Source organism: Choloepus didactylus, chromosome 10 (assembly GCF_015220235.1).
Source record: "Choloepus didactylus isolate mChoDid1 chromosome 10, mChoDid1.pri, whole genome shotgun sequence".
NCBI lineage: Eukaryota > Metazoa > Chordata > Mammalia > Pilosa > Megalonychidae > Choloepus > Choloepus didactylus.
In genome coordinates this window covers 21853814-21872416 of record NC_051316.1, presented here as the reverse complement: position 1 = coordinate 21872416, position 18603 = coordinate 21853814, and the positions used below count along the sequence as shown (strand labels likewise).

Genomic DNA, 18603 nt, shown 5'->3' with positions numbered 1-18603 from the left:
ACCAGAAAGTAACTTGTCATATATGTAGATGGGTATATGTGTATAAACCTCTTACCATAAGAAGTATGTTAAGTGTCATAAAGTATTTTTACTTTTCTGATTTTTAGAAGACTGCCAACATGATGAACTCATAGAGAGGAGCTCAGAAAACCAAGGCAAACAGTGGTGGCAAGTTTTATTCACAAATAAAATATTAATTGAAGAGCAAGAGAACATTTCAGGAACAGCATGTTATATGGACATAAACATTTTTCCTTCAAGAAAAATGCCCTATAAACGTGACACTACAGGACTTCCATATCTTAGTCTAACCTCATCGGCCCCACATTGTCAGTATTTAAGAAAGAAGGCGGATGAGTTTAATGTACATGAGAAATGGTGCCTCAGTATTAAGGAAGGCAGAATTAATACTGGAGAGAAAGATTTTCATTATAATAAAAATGTGAAAGTCCTCAGACGGAAGGAGGTCATTCAGGGTCAGACAGTTCAGATTTTGGGGCAAGCTTTTGAATATAATGAATGTGGAAAAGCTTTCATTGAACAGGTTGCCCTCTTTACAACTAAGAATGCCCACACAAAAGAGAAATCTTATAAACACAATGAGTTTGGGAAAAACCTATGTGATAATTCTACTTTTAGTGGCTCTCAGAACGTTCCTAAAGAAGACAGCAGTCATTATGAATTAAATGAATCTAATTGTAATGAAAATGGGAACAATTTCAGTAGCATTATGCAAATGCCAAGAACTGACATAGGAGAGAATACTTTCAACCCTAAATTGAACTTAACAGAAAATCAAATAATTCATACAGGGGTCAAACCCTGTGATTATGGAAAATGTTTTGGTCCTAATTCACATCCATTTCAGCCTCAGAAAAGTCACACAGAGGAGAGACCCTATGAATGTGGGAAAGCTTTCAGTAAGAAATCATGCCTAAGGAAACATCAGGTAATTCACACTAGAGAGAAACCCTTTGAATGCAATGAATGTGGGAAAATGTTCAATTATAAGTCAATCTTCATGGCACATCAAAGAACCCATACAGGGGAGAAACCCTTTGAATGTAATGAATATGAGAAATCTCTCAGCCATATTTCAGGCCTAAGGACTCATCAGAGAATTCACACAGTGGAAAAGCCATATAAATGTGATGTATGTGGAAAAGCTTTCAGACTGAAATCAGCCTTAAGAAAGCATCATAGAACTCACACATGGGAGAAACCCTATAAATGTCATCAGTGTGGAAAAGCTTTCAGTGAGAAATCACAACTCAGAGGACATCATAGAATTCACACAGGGGAGAAACCCTTTATATGTAATCAGTGTGGAAAAGCTTTCAGCCATAAATCAAATCTCAGAGAACATCAGAGAACTCATACCGGGGAGAAACCCTATAAGTGTGCTGAATGTGGAAAATCTTTCAGGCATAAATCAACTCTCAGAGGACATGAGAGAACTCACACAGGAGAGAAACCATATGAATGTAATGAATGTGGAAAAGCTTTCAGTGAGAAGTCAGTCCTAAGAAGACATCAGAGAACTCATACAGGAGAGAAACCATATAAATGTGATGGATGTGAGAAAGCTTTCAGTACTAAGTCAGGTCTAAGAATACATCAGAAGAGTCACACAGGGGAGAAACCCTTTGAATGCAATGAATGTGGGGAATCTTTTGACTATAAGTCATTCCTCATAATACATCAAAGAACTCACAAAGGAGAGAAACCATTTGAATGCAATGAATGTGGGAAATCTTTCGACTACAAGTCAACCCTCATGATACATCAGTCAATTCATACAGGAGAGAAACCTTTTGAATGTACTGAATGTGAGAAATCTTTCAGCCATATTTCAGGCCTAAGGAAACATCAAAAAACTCACACAGGGGAAAGACCATATAAATGTGTTGAATGTGGGAAAGCTTTCAAACTGAAGTCAGGCCTAAGAAAGCATCACAGGACTCACACAGGGGAGAAACCGTATACATGTAATCAGTGTGGAAAAGCATTTGGTCAGAAATCACAACTCAGAGGACATTATAGAATTCACACAGGGGAGAAACCTTATAAATGTAATCAGTGTGGAAAATCATTCAGCCAGAAATCATGTCTCAGAGAACATCAGAAGACTCACACTGGGGAGAAACCCTATAAATGTGATGAATGTGGAAAATCTTTCAGGAAGAAATCTAGTCTCAGAGGACATCATAGAACTCACACAGGAGAGAAACCCTATGCATGTAATGAATGTGGAAAAGCTTTCAGTGAGAAGTCAGTCCTAAAAAGACATAAGAGAACTCACACAGGAGAGAAACCGTATGATTGTAATCAGTGTGGAGAATCTTTCAGCCAGAAATCAAATCTCATAGTACATCAGAGAATTCACACAGGGGAGAAGCCCTTTGTATGCAGTGAATGTGGGAAATCATTTGACTATAAATCAAACCTCATAATACATCAGAGAACTCACACAGGGGAGAAACCTTTCATATGTAATGAATGTAAGAAATCTTTCAGTCAGATTTCAGTTCTAAGAAATCATCAGAGAATTCACACAGGGGAAAGACCATATAAATGTGATGAGTGTGAGAAAGCTTTCAAAGTGAAGTCAGGCCTAAGAAAGCATCATAGGACACACACACGTGAGAAAACCTGTAAATGTAAACTCAGTGTGGAGAATCTTTCAGCCAGAAATCAAATTTCAGAGTTTATCAGAGACCTCATACCAGTAGGAAACCCTATAAATGTAATTAGTGTGGAAAATCTTTCAGACAGAAATCATATGTCAGAGGACATCAGAGAAATCACACAGCAGAGAAACCCTATGAATGTAATGAATGTGGAAAGCTTTCGGTGAGGAATAAGTTAGCAGAGAACTTACAGGAGAGAAGTGGTACAATTGTTTATAGTATGGAGACTCTTTCAGCCAGATATCAAACTTTAGAGTATCTCAGAATACTCATATGGGAGAAACCATAGAAATGTGATGAATGTGGGAAAACATTCGGCCAAAAATCAAGCCTTTGAGAATATCAGAAATCTCACACATAGGATTAAACCTGTGAACATAAAGAATGTGGGAAATTCTGGGCTGGAAATCCAGACTTGGAAAACAGCCAAGAACATGTACAGGCTAGAAACCCTGCAAAGAAATGAAGAATTGAAATTCCTGTGCAAGAATGATCCTTCTTAAAATGTCAGAGAACTTACACAAGAAATTCTTGAAACATATTTTATTATGGAAAGTTTTCAACTAGATTTCAGTCCTCATTGGATATCAGAGAATTCAACCAAGAAAGAAATCCTGTACAGATATTTAATATGGGAAATATACTGTGTGAAATCAACCTTAAAGAAACATAGCAGACAAGCTCAGAGTAAGTAAAAATGGGAACACTTTGTGCAAGCAGTCATAACTCATTCATGATCAGAGAAATCACCCAGCAATAAAACAAGAATGTAATAAATGTATAGTAACTACAAACAATAAGCCTCCTTCCTCAGTAGAGAAGTAATTACGTTGAGGGTGAAGAACTCATATCAAACACAAAGAAAGAGACTTCATAAAGGTAGTGAATGTAGGAAATCTTCAGTAGGTCATCCCTCAATTTGACTTACATGTAGTTAATCTCCGTATATCAAATACTGACTACAGTTCAACAATAACCATTGCATCTTTTCCCTTGTAACACATGACTATGTTTCCAAAGCACTCCTTCATCCAAGTGGGATCATAAAACCGACCTCTGATTAGCGGAATGTAGGAGTCAGTAACAAATCTCATTAGAGGTATCCCTCAAAATCTTGGCGTTGTCTCCTGCCTCTCATCAAAAAGGAGAGATTATCACCATGGAAGCCATGGAACTCGTGCACTGATGATGGAGAGTACCAGATTGAAGGAGCCAGGTTGAAAGAGTGACCATGAAATAGAGTTTCTCTTCCATGTACACAGTTGGACTTTCTGTGACAAGGAAATAAACTTGTCTTCTGCTGACCTTCTGTAGGTTTAGGTGTACTTGATACTGAAGTATACTGACCATAGGTCAATAAAACTTAAAAATATGACTTCTGCGTGACATACAAATTCAATGTGTATCAGAAAATTCATACAGAAGAAACCACTGATGACATTCTAAATGATCATGAGCACTTATCCTGAATTATTCTTCATTACTAAAAAGGTAAGTATCAGAGGAGATAGCCAACATTTTAACATATATAAGAAATACTTTACCAAAAGATAGCTCCTTAAATATCTCTGAATATTTATCAAAATCAAGAAATTAACGTTGATATAATGCTAGGATTTAATCTGTGGAGCTTGTTCATATTTTACCAGTTTTCCAAATGATGCCCATTACAGCAAAAAACAAAACAAAACAAATACAAAAACCTAGTATCATGCATTACATTGTGTCGTTGTGTCTATTTAGTCTCCATTAATCTTGAACAGGTCCTTACCATTTCTTTGTATTTCACAGCAGTGTCATATTTGAAGAGTATGGGGCATATCATTTGGAGTTTTCCTCTGTTTCCTTATGATTAGGCTCAATAGTGCACCTTTAACAGCAGTACCACAGAAGGGATGCTGAGTTCTTCTGAGGACATTAGACTAGGAACTACATGATTGCATTTGGTCTCATTGCTAGTGATGTTAACTTTTTTCTTAAGGTGGTGACTTCTAAGTTTCTGTACCTCAGGGTCATCTTTTTACCTTCTATATTGATAAATAATGATGAGATACTTTTGGGCTTAGACATCCTGTTAACTCTCAAACTTTCATCTGCAGATCTACCGTATATTTATAACCTTCATGTATATCAGTTGTTATCATGGTTGCCTAATATTGATTTTTTAAGTCTCATCTTCCTTCTGCAGTTATCAGTTGGCATTCTGTTGTAAGGAAGAGTTCTCATTTATTTATTTATTTACACTGCTTTGGACTCCTGGATACTGCTGTTATCCACAGGGCTCTAAGCAATATCAATATTTTTCGTGGTCAGATTGTCTCAGGTTTGTTCATTGGGAACCCCTTCATTTGGCCCTTCTGTCTCTTTATCATGTTTCTGCTGCTCTTTTTGTTTTTTTTTCCAAACTGTTTGTATTATTTATGATCATGATGCTTTTTCTGCCTTTATACTGGAAATTCTTCATTCTTCCCCCAAAATTTTGTTGTTTTCTTAGAGATAAAATTTGGTAACTTAATCCCCCTTCAACAAATCTTTTGAGATTATGATTGGTTTGCATTAAATTTACTCTCAGTCAGGTACCCAGAAGGTGAAATCAGTTTATCCAGAGGACCTGGGGTCATTTATTGGAATTCAGGACCACACAGGCTAGTGATTGGGATTACAGAGTTTACCTGCTCTCCCTCTGTGCTCTGGACATATTCAGAGGACTCCACAGCACCACTTCATCCACAGGGTAATGTTATCGATAGTCATTAATCTTTTTTTCCCTACCTGTTGGAATTTTCTTCTCCTTGCCTGGTGATCTCTTATGAGTTTCTTTAGTTTTGTTCTAATGAATGGTCGGTAACCTCATTTGGAGACTGAGGAAGAGTTAGATTATCTGTATTCTTGCTTACTAAAGGTCTTCATGCTGCGGAAGCTTAAAAAGTAGCCTGTTTTCAGAGGCTTTTCACACTATTGCATGTTGTGACACATATGATGAGAAGCCTTTTTACATTCTGCCCTAACCCAGATCCCCATATGTTTGCCTGACAGCCTGGTTTTGTGACTGAGTGACCTTGGATCTCCTGCTTGCCTACCCCTGCAAATAACTAAAATTTCTACTGAACAGACTTTACTGGCTGCTTAGTAAATTAAGTGATAAACTCTGGTATCAGCCTTTTCTGACATGATAGCCAGAATGACAGGCAGCCAGGCTGTGTAACCCATTCAGGTGGAAGGAAACAGAGGAATATTGCCAGGGCAAATGGCTCACTGGTTCACATGCTTAGGCCCTCTGCATTGTAGAGCCCTGTTCTTCCCTATTGAGCATACTTAGACTGAAGGATCTTAAAAGTAGAAAATATATATAGTGAGCCACCTCCAGCTTATTCCTATCCTGAGACCCACTAATGAGCTGCAAGGAATTCATTTGTTGTCCAGAAGTATGAAAATTTATGGCTGTATGTAGATCTGTACATGTTTGTGCAGTGAGGGTACACTGCTTCCATTAGATATTCAAAAGGGTTACAAACATAATGGTTCAAAATTGTCAAGAACCACTACTCAGCAGAGATTCCAGGAAGCTCATAAATGTCATGATTGTATTTGTTTCTGTCTGCAACTTCCTAGAGGCATCTTGTTTGATTGAAAGGATTTGTGAGTTACATCCTTAATTTCTTGCAAATGGTTACTCTAATCTTTAATATTTCCATTGTTTCAGCAGAGGGTTATACAGTCACACACTTAACTTCTCTGTGCCAGTTTTGGAAGCAATGTCTTAATTTTAGCTTCTTTTGCCATCTGGATAGGGTGAGATTTTCCCAAATCACAAAGTCCTGATATCTTTAACAGTTCTTTCCTTACTTTCTCTCTCTCCTTTCATATTTTACTATAGGCAGCAAAAAGAAATGCCTTCAACACTTTGTTGTGAAATCTCCTCACCTTAAATGTGCAAATTCATTGTTTACAAGTTCTACTATCTACATAACTTCAGAAGAAAATTATCCTAAGTTTTTTTCAAATATGTGGTAAGAATCTCCCTTCCTTCAGTTTCAAATAATGTGTTTCTCATTTCCTTCTGAGTTCTTTCCAGCAGTGTTCTCAATGGCCATATGTCTACTACTAACATTTTGTTCAGGGCTCTTTCGACTTTTCTGTCATGTTCCTCAAAATTCTCAGACTTTTTCCAGCTGCTTTCCACTGCTTGGTTCTATAGCCATTTACAAATTTTTAGGTATATTTGTAATGCAGCACCAAGGTTGTGGTACCGAAATATTTATTAGCTTTCTGTAGTGGCATAAGAGATTGCCACACACTTATTGGACTAAAATGTCACCCATTACTTTTTTTTTTTAAGTGTTAGATATTTTAAGTTAACATTCCATAAGGTCATACTCATAAAATTAAACTGCAAAAAATTCCAAGCAAATCAACTATCATCTGTGTTAAATGTGCTGTATTTCTTCTCCACATGTCCAAAATGTACTTGTTTTAATGATAGAAAAAGTTTTTAAAAAGTCAAATCCACTTTTCATTTGCGTTGGGCAATAAACCTATATCTTCATTTCATGGAGTCATTAAAAGAACTGTATTATGACAGTATTCTACATTAACCGTTTTCCTCAATTCTCCATAGTGGACTGCCATCTTGATTTCTCAGTGATAGGGTCCATTTGAAACTCTTCAAGTTGACTCGGTGAAAATGCTTCCACCGTTACTTTGTATAGGTCCTTTTGAGAATTCAGTGTAAAGATTCACATTTCTGCAATATGAAATACACACTTTTCCAAAGATGTTTTTCATCCTCAAGGATAAAACTCCATTCTCAGCCTTCAAAATGGCATACATAATGGTATACCTCAAATACAAGGGCTGTTTTCTTCAGAACCATCAGCAAATTAATTTTAATCTTGTAAGTTACCAGGTCCAGACATGACTGTGGGCATCTCGTGGCCTTCCACACCAGAGCACCTGGTCAGGCTGAGCCGCTGAGACCTGAGGTAGCCTCAGCAGCCGCTGCCAGTGTCACTTTCAGCCCTGGGCACCACTGCCAAGGGCTCCAACTTCTGAGAGCTTGGGTGTCGCTGCCTCTCTGGCCATTTTGTGCTGTATATGTGGTGTCTCTCTCCATTCTTTTCTCTTGGCTTTCCTCCCTCCTCCTGCTCCACCCAACCCTCACACCACACAACATGGCCTTTCACGGCAGAAGGGCATCACCCATTTTATATCTCAGTTTTGTAGGTCAGAAGTCCTTGGCTTTGCCAAGCTTTCTACTCAGTGGTTCACACTCAAAGGAACACCTGGGCTGGGCTGGGTACTCATCTGGAAGTTCTGGGGAACAATCTGCTTCCAAGTTAATTATGTTGTTCACAGAATCTAGTTCCTTGCAGCTTTAGGTTTGAAAAACATATTACCTTGCTGGCTGTCAATTGGTAGCTGCCGTCAGCTACTTAAGACCACCTGAGTTCCTTATGTGAATATCCCATTTTCAATACAGCATTGTCATTTCAGGTTCTTATGCTTCAAATACCTCTGATTTACACTTCTGTCATCAGGAATAGAAAAGGTTCATGTGATTAGATCAAGCCCACATGGAAAATCTTATGTTAGTGAACTGTGCCTTACAACGTAGCATAATAATGTGACTGATATCCCATCATATTCACATGTTCTAGGGATTAGTGCAGGACATTTTTGGGGGCCATTCTAGATATCTACCTACTACAATGGTATCCCCTTAAAATACATTTCACAACCACTCCAGTCTACTCTAATGCCATCATAGACAGCTGGATTCTGGGGAGAATGGGCAGATCTCTGGGTTGACCCCAGACCTATACTTGTATTCCAGTTCTCATGTGGGGACTGCAATTCCTGTATTTACCCCTCAGTGACTCTAAAGAGTAGGGCTAGTTTGAGGTCTTTTAGAGAGTCCAGGGATGTCTGCTGGCCACATTCTTGCTAAAGGCTTTCTTTACAATTGAGTACAGACTGACTTCATCTAGCTCCATGGCTATTATTCCCTGTAAAATAAGATAAATTCCTTGATATAGCACCATCCTGCTTGTAGCTAAGGAAATTTCTCCTTTTTGTTTGATCAGTGAGAGTGTTATTTAGGTACATATGACTCTGTGTCTTTTAGTAAATACATATGTTCACTTATGTGTAAAATTACATTCTATGCGTGCATACGTCTGATGGTCTTGTATAGCAGTGTCTGCATCCCATGGATTTGAGTACAAGTATATAAATGTCCATGAAGTTGTATACAATATAATTGTGAGAACTCTTATGTACATTGAGTGGTTCCTCAAGTCCTTGATAAATGGTCTCTATTATTTTTTAAATGCAGGTTTTTTTTCTGTTAAAAGCATTTATAATTATGTTTATGTGTCTTTATTGGTGGATAGCACTGACATCCCTCAAGATGCTCAAATAAAAACCATAGAATTCAACACTGTCTTTCCTTAACTCCCCCAAACAGTTACTAATTATTTTCTGCTTTGTCTTCTAGATCCCCAAGTTGTCACTTCCCTTGTCTTCATCCCTGTGGCTACCAGGTTCTCTCCCCTGGGCTTATTTCATCAACCTCTTAAATTTTTGTAATCTTAGCACCTTTAGGCACTCTGCACAACAGCTGTAATGATCTTAAGATATTTTTTATTTTCTAGAGTAGTTGTAGGTTTACAGAAAAATCATGCAGAAAGTTCAGAGTTCACATATACCCCTCGCCTCACACACATCGTTTTCCTTATTATTGATGTTTTGCATTAGTGTGTACATTTCTTATTGATGAACCAATATTTTAATAGTTATATTTTAACTATAGTTGATAGTTTACATTAAGTTTCACTCTTTTAATTATAAAGTTCTATGTTTTGTAAAAAATTCCTATTGTGGAAACATGTACAGAATAGCCCCAGCAAACTTTTGGTATGGGGAAATGGGGTCCTACTGTAAGAAATATTTAAAAATGTGGAAATGGCTTTGTAATTTGGTTGTAGGTAGTGGTTAGAAGAATTTTGAAGCACTTGATAGAAAAAGCCTAGATTGATTTTAAGAGACAGTTGATAAAAATATGGACCTTAAAGGTAATTCTAATGTGGCCCTAGAAAAAACCATGAATGTGTATTGGAAACTGGAGAAAAAGCAATCTGTTTTATAAAGTGGAAAAGTACTTGGGGGAATTATAATATTACATGGAAGGCAGAACTTATGATAAACTTAGATATTTTGCTGAGGAGATTTCCAAGAAAAGTGTGGAAGATTTGGCCTGGTTTCTCCTTTCTGCCTATAGTAAAATGAGAGAGAAAAGGTATCAATTGAGGAATGAATTGTTAAGCACAAAGGATCCAGCAGTTGATTTGGAGAATTCTCAGCTCATCTAGATAATGTTCTCTGGAAACAGGGTTGAGGATGTGACTGTGCAACCATTTGCTAAACAGATTAGGCATATGAAACATGGATTCAGTCACCATTTCAGAAGAAGTAAGGAATGAAAATGCAATTACCCAGAAAAGATCTCTGGAATACCCTTTTGTCTAATGGCTTGGTATCCTGTGAATTGCACAGAAGTCTTACAAGGTTTCTGAGAATATTCTATCAGCAGAAACACTGCCAAACTTGAAGGAGGCAGAAATGGAACAAAATGAAGTAAAAATGACTCAAAGGGCAGAACAATTGATGCAGATGTCCTCAGGTCAAGAAGGCAAGGTCAGCCCAGTGATTGGGGAGGACAGGGCCAATGCCTCAGTGATTAGAGAGGATGTGGCCACTGTCTGGTGTTTGCCGAGGACAAACCCTGGTGTTTCGATTGGCCCTAATCCAATATGACTGGTGGTCTATAAGTAGAGGGAATTTAGACACAATGAAAGACAGTGAGGTTGTTTAAAGGCATATATCCCGCAGATAAGCACTACAGATATAGATAGGGGCTTGCATGATATACTTCTAAGGTATGACACTAATACACAGAGTTAACAACAGAATTGTATATGGAAAAAATCTACCTATTGCATACTAGCGATTATAATTAACAGGAATACCTAACTAGTACCACACAATTACTAGGAACAAATAATTAAGGGCTGAAAAGAATAAAAAGAGAGAGACGGCTATGTGATAAAGTCAGAGAGTGAATTAGGCTTCCACAGGCAAAGGAATTTCATGCCACCAGTGCTGGTTTGAAGCTATGTATGTACCCCCAGAAAAGCCTATGTTCTTTTAATCCATTCTTGTTGGGTCAAACCTGTTGAGGGTGGGACCTTTTGATTAGGTTGTTTCCATGGAGATGTGACCCCGCCCATTCAAGGTAAGTCTTAATCCCTTTGCTGGAGTCCTCTATGAGAGGATAAAAGGCAGAGACATTTTGAGAGTGCCTAGAGAAGCTGAGGCAGAAACCCAGAGACATTTTGGAGAAAGTCACGGAAATCAGAAGCTAAACCTGGAGGGGACCAGCAGACTACAGCCATGTAGCTTCCCAGGTGACAGAGGAACCCCACATGCCATCGGCTTTTCTTCAGAGAAGGTATCTTCCTGCTGATGCCTTAATTGGGATATTTTCATGGCCTTAGAACTGTAAATTTGTGAATTAATAAACACTCTTTGTAAAATCCAATCCATTTCTGGTATATTGCATTCCAGCAGCTTTAGAAGCCAAGAAAGAGTAGTGGAACACGTTCTCCACTTTAAGAGGAAACAAGGCCCTGCCAACACCTTGATTTCAGACTTTTAGCTCCAGAACTGTGAGACAATAAATTTCATGCTTTAAGCCAAGCAGTCTATGGTACTTTGTGCAGTAGCCCCAGCAAAGTAAGACAGCTACTAAAAGTTGGTTCTTTGAAACGTCAAAGTATTGACAAATGTTTTGCTACAATAACCATGAAAAAAGAGAGGAGACTCAAATTACTAAAATCAGAAATCAAAGTTGGAATATTACTCATCAACTTTAATGTCTACAAATTAGAAAACCTAGATGAAATGGACAAATTCCTAGAAACTGACTCCAAAGAAACAGAAAAACTGAACAGACTCACATCAAATAAGGAGACTGAATCAGTAATCTAAAACCTTCCCCAAGAGTAAAGCCCAGGACCACTTGGATTCACTGGTGGTGTTATCAGACATTCAAAGAATTAACATTAGTCCTTCTCATTCTCTTCCAAAATGTAGATGAGGCAACACTTCCTGACTCATTCTGTGAGGCCAGCATTTCCCTGATGCCAAAGCCAGACAAAAATTTCACAAGAAAATAAATCTACAGACTAGTATCTCTTAAAAATATAGATGCAAAATTCTCAACAAGTTGCAAATTGAATCAAGCAACATTTTTAAAGGATATTACACCATGGTTAAGCAGAATTTATTCCAGGAATGCAAGGGTGGTTCAATACACAAAAATAAGTCCATGTAATGTGCCACATTAATAGAAAGATGGAAAAAAACACATGGTCATCTCAACTGAGGTAGAAAAAGCATTTGATAAAACTCAACCTTTCAAGATAAAGTCACTCAACAAACTGGGTCTATATGAGATCTTCCTGAACAAGAAAAAAGGCCTCAGTGAAAAGACCACAAGTAACATCTTACTCAACTGAAAGCTTTCTTCCTAAAATCATGAAGAAGACATGACTGCCTTCTGCTAATTCTGTCGAATACTGTATTGGATGTTCTAGTCTGAGGAATTAGACTGGTAAAGGAGATAAATGGCATCCATATTGGAAAGGAAGAAGTAAAACTATCTTTATTCCCAGATGACATGATCTTTCCTATAGTAAATCCCAAAGAATCCACAAGAAAACTAACAGAGCTAAGAAACGAAGTCAACAACTTTCAAGGATACAAGATAAACACAAAAAAAATCAGTTGTGATTCTATAGCCCAACAAAGAACAATCCAAAATGGAAATAAGAAAAAAAAAAAACTACATTCCCTTTTAACAAGTACACTCAACAAGGAAATGCCATCCTACGTTCATAAAACGAATGTGATAGGATAATAGTTTAGCTTTATCTTTAGAACTTCAAGAATTTTTATGTAGAAAATTGTATGTAAGAGAAGTCCACTTATTATATAACTACCTCTTTAAGGAAAAATGAGTTTACTTTTTCTTTTCCCAGGAAGCCCATATGACCCTGAGTAGGATCCATTTTTGCAAAGACCAAAATTCACCTCTATGAAGAGGACAAATCTACTGAACCTTCAGAAATCCAACAACATAGTAGACTATCCTTGCCATGAGCACCCCCAGCCCTGCCTGTGAGCCCAACAAAGCCTTGGGTCCATTGAGCCACAGGGAGAGCTGGTCGCTGCACCTGCCCCTCCATTTCCCCTGCCTCCTTCCCTTCTTCCTCCCTGTCCTCTGCTTTTTCTGCTGCCCCTTCTGAGAGCCCCTGGGCTCCTCTCCTGTGGCCCACTGCGTCTATAGGAGCTGCACACCACTTGGAAGAGGTGAAGCACAGTAAGGGTCTGCAGTCCCTCTCAGCACCCTGGGCCAGGCTCCTGGAGCTCAGGACAGGACTCAGTGTCCAGGTCTCAGGTATATTAGGTAGGGGTGAAGAAGGGTAGCCATTTCCTAGGAAAGCAGTTGAGGGACTTTATGGATTTTTTTCTTGCAAATAGAAACTTATTTTCTAAATAGAAAAATTTTTTTTATCAATGGCATATAAAAATAATGGATTATTATAAAGGAATAATGACCAAGAAATGTATGTGTGTATATGTAGTTTAGTAATAGGGGGTCATGAAATATTGTGTTAAGTGGTTCCTAATTTGGTAGAGTCAGAAGCGTGCACACATAAATTTTAAACAAGTTCATCTCTAGGAGAAGCATAATTTACATGATAATTATTTTCTACTATACTTTCAAGTGTTGTTTATGTAAATATGAACACCTTGCTTGTTTTTTCTTTTTTCCCAGAGGTAAACTCTGAGGGTAACAGATGTTACTCTTTTCTCTTAATTCTGGGCTTCATTTTCTAGTGTCTGTTACATTTCAAAGCTTTATTAACAAGAGCTATTTACATAAATCTTTATTTCTCTTTGTTAGCTGATTTTTTTTAATTTACACCTGTTGAAGGACAGCACATTTTTTCCTTTATAAATTGTATATTAAAAAAATTTTTTAACCCAGAAAAGTCAAAAGCATACCAGTTTTCTTAACATAAGAATTCTTAACATTTTGCCATATTTGTCTTTTCTAGTTGTTTTTGCTGATTTAAAAAGAAATTATAGATATGTAACATGAGCTTAAACACTTTAATATGCATCTCTAAAAAAAAAAAAGTAAAATTATCTACATGATGTAATTAACAAAAGCAACGGTTATTTTCCTTGATATTTTTTGTATCGGTACACCTGTGAATTTTCACAATTTCTTCCAAATGTCTTCTGTAGCTCTTGGTTCCTCCACCCAGGATCCCATGGAGGATCACACATTTGCTGCTATGCCGTAAAATCTAACCCGTAAACCCTGGGGGCTTTAGGACCACTTGAGCTCCAGGTATCAGACTGACAATGACATGTTGCAATTCCCTAACCCTTCGGAAACAAAACAAAAAATCAGTTATTAGTGCGCGGTGTTTTTTTGGAACTGTAGTCTTGAGTGTTACGGGATTTCCGACACAGCTTTCTGGGCATGAGTAGTGTGGGCTTTCCTACGCATGCGCAGTCTTCACTTTCCGGGTTCGTGGACACAGAGGTTACGCTTCTCAGGTGAGAGCAGGGTGCCGGGGCCACGTGCGACCTCCGGACTAGCTTAGAAGAGAGGGTTTGTGACCCGCGGCATAGAGGAAAGTCCCGAAACCTGATTTCTCCTGAAAAGCAAAAATATTGAAGTCTGACTCGGGGCTCTGGAGAGCTGCGTCCTCTTCAGGAGACAGTGCTCGATGTTGGTCCTGGTGTGCGAGACCTTGTGCCCGGCCCAGCCCGCAGTCCGAACTGAGAAAAGCCCGTGCTGGCGGCGGTAAGAAATGCATGTTTATAAAGGTGACCATGAACACGCCAGGAAGTGCCGGGGGTGGGGGTGGGGGGAGAGGGAGAGTGAGCTTTAAAGCCAGAAAGACCCCGGTAAATTCCAGTGCTTTCACGTGAGTTACTGGTAGGTTTATACTCTGAAAAGGAGAGTATCAGTAAAAACTGCTTTTATTCTCAGAGAAAAGGCATCACATGTACATCCCCTAGCCAAAGGCCACTTAATATTTAACATGTAAATGTTGGTTTCCATCATATCTGGAAGGTACTTTGTTTTTTTCGTTTAGTATTTCATTTAATCCCTACAAATGCCCTGTTTATAAGTATAATCATACCTTTTTAAAGGAAGAAAACATTTTCAAAGGTGGGAACGATATAACCAAGGTTACAAGCAGTGAGGGAGCTAGGATGCCGATACAGATATGCTTCCCAAATTCAGGCTATTCCTAATATCCTGCCTTCCTAAAACCCAGCGTTGCAGCCATCACAGCACTTAGCAGAGTGACTTGTCCCCAAATCTCCAAGACTATGATGGTGATGTGAATTTGGACACAATGTCACTTTGTGCAAGATGGATTTATGCTGGAAATTCTGGCATCTCTCCAAAGCCCTCAGGTCAGACAGGCTCTTGGCCTCTCATTGCTCTCTCCAGGCTGTGTCAGAACCTGATGTTCTAGTGCAGTGCTTGTCTTGATAGATTAGGTAAGGGGAACACATATGTGATTTTAAATTTTCTCATAGTGACATTAAAAAAATAAAGGTAAATAGGTGAAATGAATTGTAAGAATATATTGTTTTTAATCCAGTGGATCCAGAATATTATTTCAATGTGTTACACTAGTCATATTTCAAGTGTTTTAGTCATCTGTGGCTAGTGGCTACAGACATGGATAGTACAGTACTTCTGAACTTCCAAGAGTCAGGTTTAAGGCTCCACATCAGTGGTTCTCAACCAGGGGGGCAATTTTGCTCCCCAGGGGCCTTTTGGGAATGTCTGGAGATTTTCAGTTGTCACAGTTGGGAAAGGAAATGCTACTGGCATCTAATGAGAAGAGGCCAGACATGTTATTAAACATTCCACAATGCCCAAGACAGCTCCCCACAGCACATAATTATGCAGCACAAAATGTCAGTACTGCTGATTTTGAGAAACCCTCAAAATGATGATTTCAGCTAAAATGTATGTTTCCCAAGCCTAGGTCTCAGCCTTGCTGGAACAATGCAGCTCTTGTGGGGCAGGAAGAGAGAGTCCCATGGACAAGAGTCCCACCTGGAAGAACAGCCTCTCTGGCCAGAGACCACTCAGGAGAGCTGCAGAGCAGGGACCGAAGAGCCCAGAAAGGAGTAGGTTCTGAGTTGCTTCACCAGAAGCCATTCTTTATCCCCTTGCCCTTAGTGAGCCAGATGGTGATACTGCCGCATCCAGAAGCCAGCGTAGTCCATGTGACAGTGGACATTGTGGACCAAGTGGCAGAAGGTGGTGACCTTGGCTCAGATCTCAGAAGGAAGCAATAATATCTGGTTTCCCTGAGTTTGTGTCTTAGAAGATTGATGCACCCTGTGAGGCCTCAAGCCACTGTGCAGTCCTGCCCAGTAGGTGGCACCTGTCAGCCTGTCACTTCCAACTGGTGTAAGGAGGTGTGGCCCATTGCTGTTTTCCCCAGGCTCTGGGGTCTGGTTCTGAATGGAAGGTGGGTAGTAGAACTTGGCACCACCTCTTTCCTCTGAGGGAAGATATACCCCCTTGGGAGATATCATTTGCATTTGAATAGTCTCTCTGACTATGCTGTCTCCACCCTTCTCTGGGTCAGAGCCCTGGGAACTGTAAATGGCTGAGGCTTTCTCCACTGAGCTGAAAAAGGGACAGAAATCCTCTCTTCAGGGCCAGTCCATGGCCACCTTCAGTTTCACCCATCGGCCAGAGATAGCACCTAGTCCTCTGGGCTCCCCCTTTCTCCCAGGGAGGTCCTCTGGCTCTCCAGGGTCAGTCATCACCAAAAGCTTCTGTTTGCTTTTTGGGGATTCATAACTTGTATTGAGCAGTCAACATTTGTTAATTAAAACCTCATTTGGAGCTAGGATGAAGTATATTCACTTGGTCAGAGAGTGCTGCTCTCTGTCACAGTGAGGTTTTGCAGTTCAGGCTGCCATAGGGGAGGGACTCTTGGTGCGCATCTCGGTTTTGACTTACAGATTTTATGCTGTGATCTCAGGCATTCCTCCCAATCCAGGTTGGTATATGATGTGTGGTCAGTCACGTTTGTCCTGCAGCATTTATTCCAGATTATTTACTAGTTGTTCTTGGTTGTTTATTGGTTTTTCCAGGGGGATTAACTAGCTTCCACTCCTCTCTATGCTGCCATCTTCTCTCTCCCCTGTCCCTATACTCTTAATTAAATGGAAGGTTACCTAATGAAGCCCAAACCCATTGAATCACACCCTAATTAGGCTCAGGCCTTTTCTAACGGAGATCATAGGTTTGAGGTGTAAAGAGACAAACCCGTAACAGTGGAATAACATATTGAATTTTTCCAATATTCCCCATAAACTATTTATCTTTAAGGCCTATATAGAAAGTTAGTCAATCATATTATGTCATATTAATTATTAAGCAACAGTTACATAATTCCTGCTACAATGCTGTAGCTCCAAAACATATCAAAGGGCTGCTAAATGATATGAATACATCCATACACACATACACCCTACAGAGCTCAGAGAATATTCATGTATACAATTAATGCTCTTGTTGTGTATATGTAATTTACTTCTGGTTTATCAAAAGCCTTTACACAGTGAATGTATTTGAATATTTTATTATTAAATGTTTTAAAGTTACATATGAAACAAGGATGCTAATATAGAAGTCTCTACTTAAAGACTTTCATTAACATTTCCTAAATTGGTAGGTTCCCCTTAGAACAATAACTGATCTTTATGGAAAGTTGAAGGTTTGTTGTAAATTTTCACACATCTAGGACATTTACACTCTTAATAACTGATACTTAAGGAGATATCATTTCTTAGCTTTCCTATAGCCATTCAAATGTTAGGCTCCTCCCCTTGTATTTATATCTTATTAATAATGAAGACCTGTAGATAAAACCTTATGAACATTCAGAATGTTTTCAGGAGTTTCTCCCATGTGACTTCTCAGATCTATACTGCATGCTGACTTCAAACATATGTCATATTCATAGGCTATAATAACTTAGGGGTGGCTTCACAATAAGTAGACCCAAACCCAAAAGAGCTCATCAGAGAACAAATATATTTCCATGCCAACAAAAATCCGACTGAATACATGGAAGACACCCTTTGCCTTAGAGTCACTCTTGGACCCTTGTTCCATTCAACTTGAGCGCTTTCATCTTCTGTTCATTCCAGGTCCCTGGGAATGGTCTCCATATTCTATTTTGATATAGAACATCATAAAACATGGATGATTTTGAGAGTTATCCTTTATGCTACTTTTCACTGACCCCACATTCCACTAGTCAGATGTTAATGACATGAACTCATTTTGGGGGAGAGGTTGGTTTGGAAATTTAGAACAGGTATAAACTTAGGGAGAACAGGAAATGGTTATTGATATCAAATTAGTCAGGATGTGCCCAGTAGGAATTGCCCACGTATAAGTCAAGATGAGGAATGAACTCTAATATGAGGAGTTCCCACATTTATTACCGTCTGAAGGTTTTTTTTCATGTGTGTTTTGATAAACTGTCAACCCCTACTGACTGTATTTTTTGCTTTACTGATGAAGTTGACTTTAGGCTAATGGATGTCACACCTTATATTCTGGATTTTTTTCATGTGTGATTCCTCTTATATTCAATGAGGTTTGACTTCTGGCAGAAAGTTTTCGAATTTGTGATATTTTCTGAGGGTTTCTGCACAATTTGAGTTCACAGAAGTTAAAGTTCATGCAGAATATTTCCCATATTCATTGTCTTCATCA

General features: G+C 38.8%; 1 protein-coding gene across 2 annotated transcripts in view; it reads left to right on the top strand.

Annotated features, from left to right (window-relative positions):
- Positions 1 to 4406, top strand: part of LOC119505038 (zinc finger protein 665-like) — a 78960-nt gene extending 74554 nt beyond the window's left edge. For both annotated transcript variants that reach the window (XM_037797728.1, XM_037797727.1), the window contains exon 5: positions 108 to 4406. In XM_037797728.1, the coding sequence (XP_037653656.1) occupies positions 108 to 2857 (2750 nt within the window). In that variant the 3' untranslated portion in view covers positions 2858 to 4406. The remainder of the gene's footprint in view (positions 1 to 107) is intronic.
- The last annotated feature ends 14197 nt before the right edge of the window (positions 4407 to 18603 follow it).